This window comes from Balearica regulorum, chromosome 3 (assembly GCF_011004875.1).
Source record: "Balearica regulorum gibbericeps isolate bBalReg1 chromosome 3, bBalReg1.pri, whole genome shotgun sequence".
Taxonomy (NCBI): Eukaryota; Metazoa; Chordata; class Aves; order Gruiformes; family Gruidae; genus Balearica; species Balearica regulorum.
The window spans coordinates 71399547-71417349 of NC_046186.1; the positions used below are offsets into that span (position 1 = coordinate 71399547).

The following is a 17803-nucleotide window of genomic DNA, read 5'->3' on the forward strand; positions in this document are numbered from 1 at the left end:
TGTTGGAGCGAGTCCAGAGGAGGGCTGGAGCACCTCTCCTATGAGGACAGGCTGAGAGAGTTGGGCTGGAGAAGAGAAGGCTCCAGTGAGACCTTATAGCAGCCTGCCAGTACCTAAAAGGGGCCTACAGGAAAGATGGACATGTAGTGATAGGACAAGGGATAACGGCTTCAAACTAAAAGAGCATAGATTTAGACTAGATACAAGGAAGAAATTCTTCACTGTGAGGTGGTGAGGCACTGGAACAGGTTGCCCAGAGAAGTTGTGGAGGCCCCATCCCTGGCAGTGTTCAAGGCCAGGTTGGATGGGGCTTTGGGCAACGTGGTCTAGTGGAGGGTGTCCCTGCCCATGGCAGGGGGGTTGGAACTATATGGTCTTTGAGGTTCCTTCCAACCCAAACTATTCTGTGATTCTATGATTATTTAAGATTACTATTATTATTAGCATAAAATGAAGTAGCATTCTTACCTTTCATTGCTATTTTATCTGTTTACTTACATCACTGTTTGCCAACTTACCAACAAACCATAATATAATAACCAGAATAATTACTTACCTACAAATCCTTTCTCTCCAACTAATTTAAGGGCAATTTTATCTGCCAAAACAGAAGAATTTCCATGTGCAATATTAGCAAAAGGTCCAGCGTGAACAAATACTGGTGTTCCCTGAATGATTAAAAATATATGTCATTAATTTAATGGATTGACAAAAACACAAGCTCAATGCTCTTGTAGACTAATCACGATAATACATAAATCAAAAGCACATGTAGCGAGTAAGCACAGTTAGATAATTTGGCAACACTGGGTACATTTCAGGTGCTTGACACCCCAAGGTGTCAGAACCTGCTTCATTCACAGAACGGTAACGGACAGCAGTGCAACCTGTAGGTAACTTACACAACTTCTCACCCAACCTTGTACTAATGTTTCATACTTCCACTGCCCTAATGCTGTGGCATGCTATTCTGGCACATGTACTACGATCAGCACTAAGTGCATCGCTGCAGATGATACACAAATAGAGCCCAACTCCTGCCCTACTCCATCCCTTACACTGCTCCTGTTTTCCTCATCAACTGTAACTGCCATTCCTGTGCAGGCAAAGTAGCCAGCAGAAGCAATGAGGGACCAGAGTCAATGGTTAAAGAGCTGGAGAGGGAGAAGGGAAGGGACATGGCTGGGGTGCAGCGGGGATGCTGATATACAATGAAAAAAGCATTCACCACTGCTGGCCAAGCGCCTGGGAGTCCTGGGTGCTGAGCCAAATTTCCCTATGCTAGACACCGTACAAATACACAAGGAGAGTAGATTCTAGCAGGGAGCAATCTAAAACAGCAAAAGGATAGGTAAGAAGTTAACAAAGTAATGGCATGGGGAAAGTTGTCAGAGAGCAAGCAAATCTCAGCTTCCCTGTAACTTTTTTGGCAGGCATCACAAGGAAAGGAGAAATTAGAAAATTAGCATCTAGAGAAAGGGATTAGAATTAGGTGAGATATATTAACTGCTATCTTTTCTCCAAGTTAGAATACACCATCGGATGGAAGGATGTCACTTCAGCTGTCTTACTACAAAATACTTAAGCAAACAATTCCCCATTGTTGTGTCAATGCTTTTAAAAAACCTCAGTTGTTTAAAAAGTAGGTAAGCAGATAACTTCAGATTATCTCCATCAATGTTCTTCACACATTCTGTATTAGGAGATACTGCCAACCCTCAAAATTTCAGGCAAGCTACTGGGCCATCTTCCTCAATTTTTGATCACAAACACCAATTAAGGAGGACAGTGTTCTGTGGATCAGCTGCAGGCCACATCCAACAGCCCCATGAACCACAACTTAGAAACTATTAACCGTATAATAAAAGCTGGTTGCTGCCCACCACCACCAGTGTCTTAAGAAAACCTACATAGACAAAAATTCTCATGTTTTCCATAAAACACAAGAACAATTGGATTATAGTAATGAAATACTTGCTACTATAGAAAACAGATATTCCTGTTTCAGCAACACTGAATACAAGTCATATAAAATATTCCAACAAGAAGCATCTATTCTTATTGCTTCCTCTAGAAGTAATTATACATAATTAATTGTTTTGTTCAGAGCAAAGAAGACAAGTAACTTTTTATCCACTGACACATCAAGCTTCAGGTTTGTTCTAATAAAGCAGGGGATTTTTTTTTTTTTTTTTTTTTTTTAAAATCAAGAATGGAAAAGGAGAATATGCATACATATGGGCAGGGGATATTCTCCAAAACCTAGACAATTAAGCTACAATCCAAAGACAACTCTGCCTCATACGTGTTAGAGAAGAAACAGTGGAACTGGAGCAGAAAAAGTAAATAAACTAGAAACCATGTCCTGTAACAAAAGGAATGATGCAGATTATCATCATCATAACACACTGACTTCATAATGTTTACTTAGGATTTTTTTTCTTGTTTTCTATCTGCTAATGACCACATATTGCAGCATCAATTGGGATTTTACATATTTATGTAAAACATTTACCTTGAACTATGTACACCTTCAAAGCTGCTTACAGTATTTAGGCATCAATCTAATGGGAGGTGCTGTGCAAAATAAAAGATTACCCCTATCCCAAAGAGTTTTTATACAAAATAAAATGCAAACTAGTTCCACCAACCTAAGTTTCTGTTACTTAAGTTTTACTTTTACTTTAACCCAGTATTTACCCTTCTGGCATTCAATTAAGTAAGTGCGGATTTAAGCTACCAGATTGAAATCCATGGGATTTTTTCTGATTTGTGTTTTATTACTAACTAAGTTTATTTTTACTCTTCCAAGCCCTTAATTTCTTGCAGCAGGCAACTACAGGGCTGCTCTCGTTAGAGCCCAGCGCACACACGGGCAGATGTGATGTATGGAAGCACAAACACAGAAGATGAGGGCAGCCCACAGCTGCTATACAGAGAGGAGGCCAGAAGGGTCTCCCAAAACATTCCCTGGGCAATTGTGCTTCCAAAAGTTCATCCACACAACACGGATGTGAAGGAAATTTGACTTGTGGGGTGCAACACCCCGAATATCAGTAGCCAAGAGTCCCCCTGCTACTGGTTTGAAATCCAAACACACTACTAAACTACCGGCATAGACAGAAGCTCCCCTGGAGCTCTGAAATCCACCAGAAGCAAAGGAGGAGTTATTTGGATGCTCTTTTTACAAGGGCAATCCTGGAAGTAAAATACAGCCTAGGTAGTGAAGGGAGTGAACTCCAGCAGAACCTCGGGAGCCTCAGGCACACCCTGGAACAGGGACAACAATGTCTTCTTGGGCCAGCTTCACTAACTCTGTGTCAGCCCACCCATCTCACTCTGCAGAGTACCACTTATTTTTGTTACACTCTTAATAAACTGTATGGAGAAACAAACAGTGGCACAGGGATGCATTCTGCTGACTCTTTTCAGTACAGGAAATTATATTATCCAAGTTTTAGTAGAAGAAAATAAACCCAGAATGTTAATAAATATCTGAAGTTATCTGGCCGCTAGATGGATGTTTATAATACTTATTACCATCCTTCCCTCATCTTTACTGTGAGTGGCACTTCAAATGTAACACGAGCAGACCATCCCAGAGCAGCCAGCCTGCAACTACAAAGAGTTGTCCCACAGAGCAGCTGCTCTGTTACGCATGGTATAAATAAATGCCGAACATTAAGGGATCAGTTCACAAAGGAACAAATCTGTCATGACAAACATGGATAAACAATATGAAATCATTACGTACATTTCAAACAAAGTCATCTCAATTCTACAGCATTGGATATAAGTTCTACTGAAGCCTACAGTTATTGGAGGTGGAGTGACCCACATTTCCCATTTTGAGATTTTACTGTCATTCCTGCATATAAAACATTGTCAATCACTAAAGCCTTGAGGCGGCACTTCTGGTGACAGAGTAGCAGGGTTGTGATGGAAATCAACCCACCAAGAAACCACTTTAAACCCCAGCAAATTAAAATACAGACATCAATTCACATCTGAAAAAAAGCAGTTGCCAGTTCACTTCCACACAGGGCTGGCATTCAGTCATTTTTGATTTATGAACTTCTAAACCTCTTTTCCAGAGCACGCAGATGCACATATAAAGCTGGTGAAAATCTACTGAGTACATTGTTCTTCTCCCCTTTCATAGGCCCACAGAAGTAAGTCCTCAGACATCCACAGCTTAACACAATACTCATCTACAGGATCTTCGCCAGATCACAGAGGTGTGCAACTATGTCTGCAATGGCTACTTTCAGCTGCTGTTAACCACAGACATTATAATTTAAAATTACGCCAGATTAACTGTTAGTATCAGCTGGAAGTAACCCAGAAGGTCTCCTGCTCCACCTTCTCAGGCAGTCTTTTTGCCATTCCCCAATACCAAAGTGATCTGAAAGACCTGCTTTGGTGAACAGTTTCATCCCTACTTGCAGGACAGGCCCATGGGACAGTTTGAGCTGCATTTGTGTTCCGTTTAATCATATTATTCTGTTTTTTACACCACCAGTGTGCTGTAGACACTGTATGTCCTTGCCACAGGATCATTTCTGATATGACATTGTCAAGTCATGGTGCTGTTGCTAAACGTCTTACACTTGTATGAAAAACTTGTTATCTCTGAAGGGATCAGGATTATATTGCCCAATTACTTTTGGTAGACTCTTTGGAAGCTTAAGAGGTCCCTTTTCAGAAGCTTAAGAGGTCCTTCTTCTTTTGGATGCTACTTACTAGGATTATTTCAAGTGTAATTGAGGTTTCAAATCTCCTAAGTTCTGGTTTGCGAGAAGAGAGACTTGCAATTCACACACACATCAGAAATACGTCATTCCCTACAGCAGAAGGGACATTACTACATCCACTACCTCAGGGTACACTAGGATTAGCTTGGCTTAAAATCTATCATGCTGGAGGGCTCTAAAGTCACAGGTGGATCACTGTGATACATTCAAATGTGCAGGGCAAAATATCTTCCTTATTCCATCCACTCCCTCCTTTTTCTTCTTGAAAAACTGAAGCTATTAAAATTAGCAGCTCTTTAAGATATTAACATGAATAATTAAAAACAATGAAAGGTATCTGTTCTCAGAATGGGACATGAAACAAGCTTGAGGCTCAAGAACATCAACAGCGGCATGGGCAGAAGCAGAGTAGGCCATTGCATCTCTACACAAGAGCAATGACACATTCCAAGAGGCACACATTGGCCAAAGCACACCACTGTCTTGGAAAAGATTTAGGCAAGCTGGAGACTTCCATTCTTGGATAGGTGACTCATATTAGCCTGCAAGCCAAAAGGTATTCAAAGTGTGACAAAAGTTCGTCTCTGAGACTCAAATGGCAGAGGTGGAGCATGAAGCAGTCTTCTGAGCTGCTTTAGTTTGCTGTTTTAAAAATATCTTTGTAAGAAGAATTTTTTGGGAAAATATCCTTGGGTACTGTGGTCAGGGTCCTCCTAACAAGTAATAGTGTTTTATGAAAGTTGGCAGATGTTTCAGCAATAGCATAGTTTAGACTAGAAAAGAATACCACATAAAAGACAGGAATTTTATTGCATAGAAATGTGAAAGAAATACAGTGAAGAAAAAAAAAAGCATGCAAGTCCCAGAACCAAATGCCTATCGATCAAAAGAAACTCTTCTGACATTTATAATTGTCTTTTAGAACACTACAACAAAATCACATTGTTTTCTAACTGATATGCAAAGTGCAGAGAGACTAAACACTCAGAATCAAAGCTACCTTGTCACTGATGTTTAATGCACACAATGTTATCCAAGTGGTGATTTAATACACAGTTCTGGCCATGACATTCTTGATCCTATGTGACCTCCAGTTTCTGCTCTTGGATGTTATATTAAATTCTGACACACACATATATTCTTCATAGTCTCACATGAAAGAATGGATATTCTTTGCAGGAGAAACCAATTAAGCTGGCTATAGTAAAATAACACCTCATGTGATGTAAATTCTATTTTTCTAATATTCCATGAGAGTAGGGAGTTGTCTCCATCCAAACACAAAAACAAAAAGGTAGGTATCATTTTGACCCACTGTAGAAAATGAGACATTTTTACCAACCAGGGACTGCACTGATATCCTTCTACATTCTTCAACTTTTCACCATACCAGGAATTGTGAAATATTCTAGCTATGTAATTTTGATGGTCAAACTTACAATAATATACATTAATTTTTCTCCAAATACATTTGTTTCCAAAACCGCTTCATTATTCCCCCATTTTTCTTCCCCCCTCTTCTCATGAACATTATTCATCATTCAGCTTACTTTGAAAAGCCAATATTACAGTGCCCAGTCACAAACTTAGGTTGTACTAATTCTGTTTTCTTTGAGCTGTTGGAAGAAAGCTCACTAGGGTAAGTGACCAGCAAAGCTTCATTTAGTCCCTGAAGGCACTATGGCAAGATAGTGAAGCATCCACCTTCCACTCAAAATGTTGGGCCATGGGAATCGTCATGGGAACATATATGTAAGCCAAATACATAAAAAGGAAACTTCCCTAGAAGAACGAGATGGGAAAGAGAAGGAAGTCTATTACTTGGAAGCTGAACCTGCCTTCCAGTGTGCTCAGAAGCAGTTCAACAGTGCACACTGCACCTTGTCTGCAACACTAGGCAAAATTAGGACTAAAGCCAGAGTCTCAAAGAAAGGGAAGAAAAAAAAAACCCACCAAAAAGGTATAAATGCTGCTAGAGATAGTTAGTTAACATATACGAATGAATATTTGCTAAAATACCCCTATGGATTTGACCCTTGTTTGAACCTTGAAAATTAAGCACGGTCGCTGGAGAGAAGCATGACAAGCACAACATGGAATATGAAAGCCAGAGAAGAAGGGCAGGCATTGTAAGTGAGACTCACCTCTAACGTTTGCATTAGTGTTGGCTTAATTGCATCTTTCATCAAAACTGCCAAAGCGCCTGTTACTCCCTAAAAAAAAAAAAAAAAAAAAAAGTCCACATTTTAAGGAAGTCAATTCTAAGATGCAACATTCTGAGTTACACTTAAGCTTACAGTTAAAACAGGAAAAAAACCTTACAGTTCAAAGGAGAAAAAGAAAGTGTGCTTATAAACCATAATGGATGGATAAGCAGTGTTACAGCATTACATAAAGAATTTATTTAGATATTACTTCAAGCCTTCTAACATACTGTATTTAGAGAGTGTGCCAGAAATAGTAACGATTTTGCTCTCAAAAGACAATACGGCAAATATTCTTCCCATTGCATGGAGAGACCAGAAACAGAGTTATTAAGTGATCAGCATGACAATGTTCATAGGAACAAAAGATGAAGCAGAAGCAAAGGCCACTGAGACCTGAGAAAGCAAGAAGGCAGTAACTTGCTAAAACTGCCTAAAGAAATGACAGAAGTATTTCTTTCATGACAGAATCAATAGCATGAATCAATAGCTAGCAACAACCAGAAAGGGTGTTTTTCAAGACTTGTACAAATATATTCGTAATGGACACAGGATGAAAGCAGACATAGAGCTGACATGGGGTAGATAATGAATATGTCACGAGATTAAAAATTAGAGGTGCTTTTCTGTGATTATGAGAGGACAAAAGCTGAATGAATTGCTGCTTATTAGTTATTAAAAAAATCTTACTCCTCCTTAAAAATTTTGCCGGATAAATTTCACACTGACTGAATTTAAAATAAGAGAAAGGCGTGACACCCCACTACACTAAAATTCAATACCCATTTTAGAAAAAAAACTGGCTATAGAGTGTGCACAGCTCTATCAGACTATATGCAGAGTGTTATCCAGAAACCACAAGCTTATATTTCAGTTTATTCCTAAATTACTTTGATTTTGAGAGGAAAATGTGTTTTGTTTTGAAAGAACTTGATCAGAGATAGAAAAAAATGCAGTAGTGTTATAAGGAGTGGCTCACAGGCTTGCCGGACAACACAAAAATTGAATGTAATACATTATTGGGTTGAAAAGAAACATCGAAACCAAATAAAAATACCAGCTGCTGTAAACTGTAAAATGAAGGCTGAAAAACATGGATACATTATCTGAGTAGCCTATTAAGAGCTGAACAGTAATGTTCCAAGAGCAATGAAAATAATGGCTGTATAATTCTCAACACAGCTCCTGCCAATTAACCCCAAATTTGAACAATCAAACTGTGAGAAAATCCAAATGACAGACAGATGAGAGACATAAAAGCATGTGGTCATTACATCCGCACAGTATTTTACACAAATGCTAGGTTCCCCTTTCTGAGCATCACATCTGAACACAGACTTCAGAGGAAAATGCAGCAGAATATTTGGCCTCAGGTAAAAATGAATTGAAACCAAGACAGTAAAACTGGTTTCTACCAAAGCACAGCAAGTGTTTCCTTGGAGGAGAGTGAAGGAAAGGAGAGAGAAGAAAGATGTTTCTTCACTCTTTGTGTTTCGTAAACTCTCGCTATCTATAAACACCCACAAAGATGTAATATGAGAAACTGGTAGCAAACCAATATCGTTTTCCCTCCTCTGAATTAGCAAATAATAGATTTCTGTTTCTTCGTATGTCAATTTTAGAACGTAGGATCAAACCACAAGGGAACACCACCACGCCAGCTCTCTGCGGGAATGGCTGAGGCTCCACCACTTCCACAGAAGCAGCCTGGTGCTATGTTGTACCTATACCCAACTACTCTCATTTGAATCCAAAGCTGATGGCCTAAACAGAAGGAAAATAGAAAACATGCTAAAAAGAGAACATAAATTATTGTTGCTTTTCACTTCCACAAGCTCCTTTATCACTATAATCTTATCAATTAAAACAATCTGTAAACTAATTTAGATAACAATGCAGAACAAATCTCAAAAACAATGTTTCATAAAGTTTCATTTAACGATTATCCCAATTTTTCTTCTGCTGTTAGCATAAAATACAACTTCAATATTTTATCCATAAATGAGTTTGCTTTTTAAGACCATGTGAAAACAACTGCCACTGCTATTGCCTTTGATTTCTTATATTTTAGTAATTTGTCAGTCATTCTAAAGTGGGTGTGTTTCTTAGGATATTAAATTTAAAATCTGTTCAGTATAACAACTTGCTTTACAAAACTGATTTGATTCACTTCCAAATCTGAAGCACTTACCAAATAAAATAGTGAATACCTAGTCCCAGCTCTAAGAATTTAAAATTAAATAGAACAAATTTCAATCCTAGTAATTTCTTCATTAAACCCCAGTTTTTAATCCTACTATTTATCAAAACAAATAAATTCTTTTTCCTGTTGATCACAGCGCAGAATTTGATTCCATTAAAAAAAAAAAAATCAGAGTTTGCAATATACTTATTGAATAGATCTATAAGCCTGTTTTTTTTCCTGCTGTTTCAGCAGCCAGCTAGGACAGAATTTCTCAGACCACAAGCACAGTTCTTCCCCTTCCACCTCCAGCTGAAGGAAATGATGCTTGGCACTAGTTGTGAGCAACACAAAACTATAACAGCTAGTGAAGTTGTTCATGTTCTGTCTCATGGAAAGCAGAACCATGTACACACACTAGTTAGGAGGCACCAGGTAACAGAAATATCTGAAGAAAAAGGTTGGTTAATTTTACATTTTCTTCCTGTATCTCAGTTTTTCCATCATCATATAGCATAAGCTATTCATCATTACGCTAAGAGAGAAACAGCTGCTGATAATTTTCAATGCATGAACACTGAGATAGTTTAGAATCTTACCATGTGAAAGGTAATTGTAATAGCTATCCAACTTTCTGGAGAAGAAAAAAAAAAAACACATGGAAAACTTTACATCAGATGGTCAATGGCAAGGTTAACTACCTGACCAGCCACGGATCAGAGCCCTAACGCTCTTCTTGGGAAAAGGTTTCTTGGGAAATCTGCCTAAGGAATGACAAAATGTTAACTCAGGCCAACTGCAGCCATCTGATTGGGGTTTCTGTTGTCTACTCCATGCTGGATGAGACCACCAGCTCACTTAAAGTAGGCATGTAAACAGCCATTTGCTGATCCAAGCCGTGTTGACTGGAAAGAAGGCTTTGGGGGAGAAGTAAAAGATACATTTTAACTTTTTGGAAAACTTCATCCATATTAGATATGCATTCTGGACACAACAACTCACTGTATCCGAAGCTGACAGCAAGGAAAAAAAGATGCAAAGACACCAATTAGCACTCCATTCATGTCTACCTGCCTTCCACGGTTCTTAAACAGGTTTGGTGTCAACAACAGTCCTTAAAAGCTAAATAGCCAGAAAAGTTTTCATATGTCTCTGACACGTCTCTGTCAGAATAAAGTTTTCATTCCTTCATATCCCCAATCCTCCAAGCAGCTAGCAAACAATTCCCACAGCTCACTCAAAGTCCTGGATCTGATTTTCAAAGCTATTCAAGGAATCAGGTTCCCATTTCCAATTCAGAGAAGGTAGATCATTTTTTTATAGAAGAATTAAGAGGCTTAGACACTCACACACCAATTAAGCATGCAGAGCCCAAGCATCATTAACTTTCCACTAACTCGCTGTCAGAAGAAAGAAGTAGGACTTGAAATCAAACGCATATGGACACCCAATTCTGCTGGTTTCCCTCCTGGAACTGATCGCGAGTACTTCTGAAAGTAATACCCCTTCCATCTATCCACTAGCCGTCGGGCAAGGTATGCTCTCCAGGACAGCAAAGATCATAGAGCACAAAATAAATTTTACTCATGACACAGGAAAGGCAAACTTAGATGAAAAACCAAAATACTTTCAAAGCAACTTCCAGTGGAGCAGTCTCTGAAGTCCAGCAAGAGTGGAAATGAAAGCCAGCATTAGATGACAAGGAAGGTGATTGAGAGTAACTACTGTGAAACGAGTAAGGGTTACACAGACTGAAAGGCAGAGAAAAATCCTTTTCTTCATAAGAAAAATAACAAAGTGCTTGTAACTTCCCTTCATTTGAAACTATAGTCTCTAACAAAATGATAGTATTTTTCTGCAATATCAGTACTGTAAAAAACTAAACTCTAAAACGTAAGCTGAGAAGAACTGCAACCACTTGTGTTTAAAGTGAAGTATGTACACAATGTTTCTCATGAATCAGAGAACAAAATATATTCAGCTGACAGATCATTTATAAAAGTAAATATGAAACTATCTTTTTTTGGTCCTGGAATTATTGAAATCTAACAATATGGCACAGAAAGTAAGCTGAGAAGAAGTCTTTTTTAAAAAAAAAATAGTGACATTATTTAGTATTTTTCATAGCTGCTGAAATACTGATCTAGGGCACACATAGCCATTTAATTTCACATAAAGATATGGCATATGTCCATCAAAATTCTACTACACTGTAAAAGCCAAAAAGCAATTCTATCTTAAAAATACTGTACAATGAGCACCACATTTTGGCAAAGACTTCTGTATGTTCCATTACAGAGGACAGATATTTAATCCATTACTTTTGTGGAAGGAGTCTTCTCAGTTCATGAAATATTCAATTTATCGTTTTTTCTACTACTCCTAGCCTACCTCTGCATCTGGTTTATATCTGCCAATGTGTACTTTAGGTTTTACTATTGTATTATTATAAATATATTGCATATAAAGTAAAAATTAAGAGCAATTGTGTTTTTGTGAAGTATATTCTGTGTATATCTGGAAACAAATCACAGAGAAGAGTTTAGTGGTTTTGGTTCACATAGATTCAAATGAACTCAAGACTACTGTCAAACATTTAAACTTGCATAAATTCAGCCTGGGTAGTATATATAAAACATGAACCTCAGAATTTTTTTAAGTGACAGGTAGAACTGACTACCTTTTTTGACATTTCTTAAATCCCTATACCACAGCATCTGACTTCTTCACCAATATTAATGCTGCAGAAATGAACAATTGTTCCTGTTTTCAGAAGAAAAACCAGCACACACAAGGATCAAACTCAAAAGTATTCACCAATTTTGGATGCTCAACCTGAGACAACATAAAATACTTTCTCCTGGTTCAAAGTTCTTGATGGTGTTTCACTCTTTCCATAGATTTCAGCTGTTTAGCTCCTGGGTGTCAAGCCAGACTGAGGAACGCACAACTCCTCCCGTACTATAAGAAATTGTGTCAGTTTGTACAGACACAGCATCACACATAAGCTTTGTGAAAAAACACAGGAATAGCATTCAACTCTCCAAAAAGGCACTTTTCTGCCTTAACCATGAAATCACCTTCCTGTTCTTCCCATAGTTCTCATCCTCATTTGTAACACACGCTGCAACAAAGGAGGTAGGGGTTTCTGCATTTCACAATCAAGATAAGCACCCAAGGCCTCCCCATGCATGGTATGAAGAAGAGAACCTGCAGAAGATAAAGAACGCAGCAGCAGAGCTGCAGATGGTCATAATACATATCCTTGACACTGTGATGAATTTGGTTTTTTTTCTTTGGCAGTTCTTCTATTGTATAACTTAGAACACTGCTTTAAAGAAGAAATAGAAACATATGTTCAGCACAAGTGACACTATCAAATGATGGAGGCACTAAGCGTAGGAAGTTTGTTTAAAAAAAAGGCCAAAGAAAACCAAATTAGTAACAGACATTTTGCTGGCACTATTTCATTTTAGGGACATTGTGGAAAAATTTAAAAGTTCTTTCTGCACTGTTCGTAATTTCAGCCCTAACATTATATTTCCACAGAGCAACTATAGATGAGGCAGACTACAGAAAAGCAACTGCTTTCATTCATGAAGCTGATTAGCATTAAGTGGTTGAAGATGGGTTAAATATTTTGCAATATTAATACATTAAAGTACCTTTATACAAAAGCAGCATCAAGATTAAAATCATGTATTACAAATGTAGTTTTAATTCTGACACTGAATTATTTTAAAATTTTTGCATATGCTTTATAAGGCAACTCATTCCCCACCCACCCCCCCCCATTTGGCCAAGACAAAGTTATGTAACTGAAAAGTAAAATCAAAACTTCAACGGCTAGAATATTAAAACGCAGTTCTTCATGTCTCCTGCATAATTGAGAGTGCTTGATTTGCTTTGAATTTTAACGATGACTGTACTTAGAAATTTTGGTACCCTTATCTTAATTTCAATCTTAAATCCAGGCAAGTTAGATATTTTGTTTTAATTTCCTTGTTAAACTGGAATCCATTAAGGCTGTGAAGGTATTTCTGGCTTGTGGATTTGCTATCTTTGCTGACAAGGCAGGATACTGGTTCCTTTGCTCATTCTAAAAACCAAGTTAGTTATGTGGACATCTGCACAAAAGGGGACAAACAGGAAAAAACACACAGTCTGTGCGATACAGGCAGTCATTGCCAGCAGGGTAGCATGAAAGCACAGCTCTGAGACGTACCACAGCTGCTATAAGGGTATATTCACATGCCAAAAAAAGCATAAAAGCAAAGCATTATCATATTTATTGTATTTAGAGTGTGCTGTTGATCTGCAATATATGAACTTAATTTGGCAATTAGGCTTCAGAATTCAAGTAACGTCATGTTACAGTAAACTAATGCCAGTCAGTGACCCTGCTCCTGGCATACAGTTGGACTGCAAAGGTTAACTGGGAGCTTCTGGCTGCACCAGAACCTGCCATACACAAACACGTGTGAGCTTCCCACCACTGTTTACTCACTCACAGCCTGGCTATAAGGACTGGAATTTGATATAAAGGAAGAACATACTGACTTCTTTCAGAAGCTGAAGTAGGGAATGAGGAAACGGCAACTAATGAAGGTAAGGAAGAAAAAGCGTTAATGATGTAAAGAGATAACCCTGTCTCCCGAGCACTATCAACAACCTATGAATTACGAATAGCTTGTTTCCATTCTGATTTAGTGGTATAAGCATTCATGTGGTAACTATCACTGTAACATCTGAGCACACTTTACAAGTACAGTAGCAAACATTACCAGCTCTCTCAAATAGGAGCCTACACCCTGACTCCCTCCAGCACCAAATTTGTTTGCCTTAAGAATTGTAGAAAACTATCAAGTAGGTTATGGAGACCAGAGACTTCCTGAACCAGATGTTACCAGGCAGTTGGAGAAATGAGTTCTACATCTTGTTCTCATTGTGAGCAAGTTTTGGCCCAGAAGATGATCTTTCTTCGATATCTGACTGAGCTGTTCAAAGCAAAATCCTTGGCATGCACCTGCCTTTTTAATGCTTTGAGAGGCAAAAGAAATGCATTAGAGGTTATTCACAGGTCTACAGCACTGAACATACCAAATCCTCCGCTGTTACTGGTTCTCCTTTCTTGTCATTGGCCACCACCATTTTCCCCAGTCTCTCCTTCATATCTTGCAGGCTGGTGGTAAGTGCCAGGATGGCCATAATTTCACTTGCAACAGCAATATCAAACTGAGCCTGTATGATAGAAACAAGAATCATGAACCAAATCCAAGTCAGGTCAGATACTCACAGGGAATCGCGAAGAATAGATTCAGGAAAGACAGATTTCAGACTGGAATTCAAGCAAGTTCTAAATTGTAACCCACAGCTTTTGAGATTACTCAGACTAGACCAACTTCAAACACTTTGTTTATATTCCCTCATTAATGTTCTCTGCTACACTTCATTTACTTGGGGACCAGTCCTGCAGAGTGCTTAGCCCCTTGGCTCACATTACCCTTAGCAGAAATTCCCTGAAGAACCAGGAAATTTTTTCTGTGGCAAAAAAGAAAATCACCAGATGTATTTTGAGCTTTACTGGCATGAGCACAGCATTGTGGGTTTTTTTCTGTAATGCTCTCCAAAGTTTTTTTTTTTATTCTGGCTTCAAAAACATTCTTGTTACATTTGATCATTCTTTTTCTACATAAATTCAAAATTTAGAGTCTATGCTGCTAGGTCTTGTGCTTGACCTATGATAATGTAAAATGTATCTTCATCCTCCCTTTTTTTTTTTTTAATGAACAAATACGTAAGTTAAAAAAACCCCAAGAACTATATGCAGCATCAGTTCTATTGCTCTTGTCGAAATGCATACATACTGTGCAGTATTTCAGCACAAGATAAGTTGTGGCCCTTAGTTTTCTTTAAGAGTTTGCAGTATACATTAGCAGTATTTTTACTAATTTACCATTAGCAAAGCCCAGGCCATGTGCTGTCAGAATGTAAATAGAGAAGAAAAACAAAGTCACTATGTATTATGTGATAGGAACGCAATGTTGGGGGTGAACAAGAACTACAGCTTCTTTAGTAATCTCTCCATCTCCAGCAATTAAAGTCTATTAAAAAAAAAGTAGTAATTGACATCCTGCTGCTATCTATGTAAAAAAGGCCCCCAGGACTGTTTCTGTGTCAGACCTCTACCAGATGTATCCCATACTGACTAATACCAGAGGAATCTGTTCAAATTGAGGGCTTTGCCTGTTTAGGAAGCATCTACGTAGAGAATTGTTCAACATACACCTTACCACTCTTATCCATTTGCCTAGTATTTTAACAGCTTTTGCCCTTTTTTAGCCTACGTTCCTGCTTTTAGATTCTACCTTGACAGCTGCAGCCCAGAGCAGCCCTTTTCAGGCTGACCTCTATGTACCTGCCTGTTAGTCAAAACTTCTGAAGACACCCGAGCAATTTTCTGCATTGGGCACAGACAGGGAGAGATATATACCACGGAAAACAAACTAACAAAAAAATCCTGTAACTGAGATTTTCAGCACAGGGATTCAAATGAAATGCTGAATCTACAAAGCAGATTTTTCTGTATCCCCTGGAAGCAGTTCTATAGATAATGGAATAGCGGGGAACACAATGAACATTGTTAGTGTTGTGATGACATGGATGCTACTATCTTTTCTGAAGTTAAGAATGTCCCCGGGAAGTCATTGCAGCATATTTAAGACAGAAAATAAGCCTGAGAAATCTATGCCCTACATGTACACTGGAATATTATCTAACTTTATCAGAACCGTTTATAAAGCGACCAAAAAAAAAAGTTATTAGCATTGTTTCTATATAAACCCCAAAGGACAGGAAAAACAATCCCAGGTAGATGCCCAAAGAGTGACATAATATTTAATTGAAAAAACAGGCAACAAAGACTGCAGTAGCAGGTGCTATTTTAACTCTAATAACCTTTATACACCTATGAAGTGCTGACAGAAGCCTTAGCTGTAAAGTCAGTTCTCTACTGATGAAAGGATCCACCCACATGGATTCAATTGCAGGATCAAGGGCATTGGTCATGTAATACTCTCTAGAAACCACAGCATCCCTGTTCATTAAAATGCAGACTTTTGTGCCTGCTGTGCTCTGCCATTTCACACAGGTGTCATTGATTTTAAGAGTGCTAGAACATCACTCTAAATATTTATAAAATGCATCTGTTAACTATGAAGTCCTGTTTTCTCTGGATCTCCGGCTAGGCTCTGAAATGAGTTTTCCTAACTGGTAGCCCTAAGTCCATGGTAAAATGTGAATGGATATGCATCAGTCCAACACATCAAAATTGAAAGCATCAAGGTTCATTTTAGCCAAAACAGTACAGAAGCACATTTGACAGCCCTATGTCAACTAGTACTCTATAATAAAACAACCCACTTGTACCTTAGCAGCTAATTATGGTGGTAAAATGCTGCACAATAAGGCTGGCAGAACCTCGCTCAAAGCTAATAATCACACTGAGTCACTGAAACAAATCTAAACATAGGAAGAACATCTCAAATGTTGGAGGAACTTGTACCAAGTATAATATTTTGTAGTCCCAGCCCATTATCAGAGATGAGTATTAGCTAATACTGAATTTTCTGTAAGTTATAGACAGAAAAGTCTCTACCCTGTCTGTTCAAAACCAAAACAAGCAAGCATTTCTACTGGAAGGTGTCCCTGCCCATGGCAGGGGGGGATGGAACTAGATGATCTTCAAGGTCCCTTCCAACCCAAACCATTCCATGTTTCTATGATTTCTCTCTTAAGTTGTTCTCTCCAATTTGACTGGTTTCCATGCTGAATTGAGCAAAAACATTGGCACTATTTTTTGGTCTCTTTATTTAGGCACAAAGCCTAGAAGAGGTCTGAAATGATAAATTAAAAATAAAGATAGGATTTCCAAAATGAATGAAAGCCTTATCTCTACCACAATAGCTATTCACCTCAAAATAGTCAGAACCTCATGAATTTCATGATCCAGAATGTTAGATTACAATATCTTCATCAAATTAGGAGCAACTCCACATTATCACAATGAGTTTGTTCCACCTGGCATTGCTGTTTCACACTGCATTGTTTCAGAAATGGATTTACCCACATGTCCAACACTGTAAGTCTGGCTTTCAGTTTCACAGTCAGTTCTTTAATTAACTTCCAGAAGCTCTCATGTAGTAACGTAGGTTAGCTTTTTACACTGCTGAAAAGTGTACACACATGCTCATTTTCTGAACTATCCCTTTCAAGCCCACATATTAAAATAAAGCACAGGCTCAAAGTTCTTACAGTGTAGATCCCAAAGTTGAGATGCACGATAGGGAAATGAAAATCCTGAATAAAAAGCACCTGGTCATTTTCAGACCTCACCAATGGGACCAACAACACATGACCAACCCCTCCCCCAATTTTTTACCATTAAATTTAAATGTAATTTAAATTACATAAATACTACATAAATAGTTCGAGGGACTAAAAAAAAGTAAGAAAAATCATACAAATTATCCTTATGAGGGCATAAGGGCACCTTTTATACTCATAGAATGACAGTGTTCAACCCCTAACACATGCAATTTTCTCAAGTGCTTTCAACACGTTGTGCAAGATGCATTGGTTTTGGTTTCTGAAACTTCTGAGTC

At 38.3% G+C, this 17803-nt stretch overlaps 1 protein-coding gene across 2 annotated transcripts in view; it reads right to left on the reverse strand.

Moving 5' to 3' along the window:
- MTHFD1L (methylenetetrahydrofolate dehydrogenase (NADP+ dependent) 1 like) overlaps positions 1–17803 on the reverse strand; it is a 158315-nt gene that overhangs the window by 93112 nt on the left and 47400 nt on the right. For both annotated transcript variants that reach the window (XM_075748402.1, XM_075748403.1), the window contains exons 18-20: positions 14241–14381; positions 6899–6967; positions 557–668 (exon numbers count right to left, since the gene is read on the reverse strand). In XM_075748402.1, coding sequence (XP_075604517.1) covers positions 557–668; positions 6899–6967; positions 14241–14381 — 322 coding nt within the window. The remainder of the gene's footprint in view (positions 1–556; positions 669–6898; positions 6968–14240; positions 14382–17803) is intronic.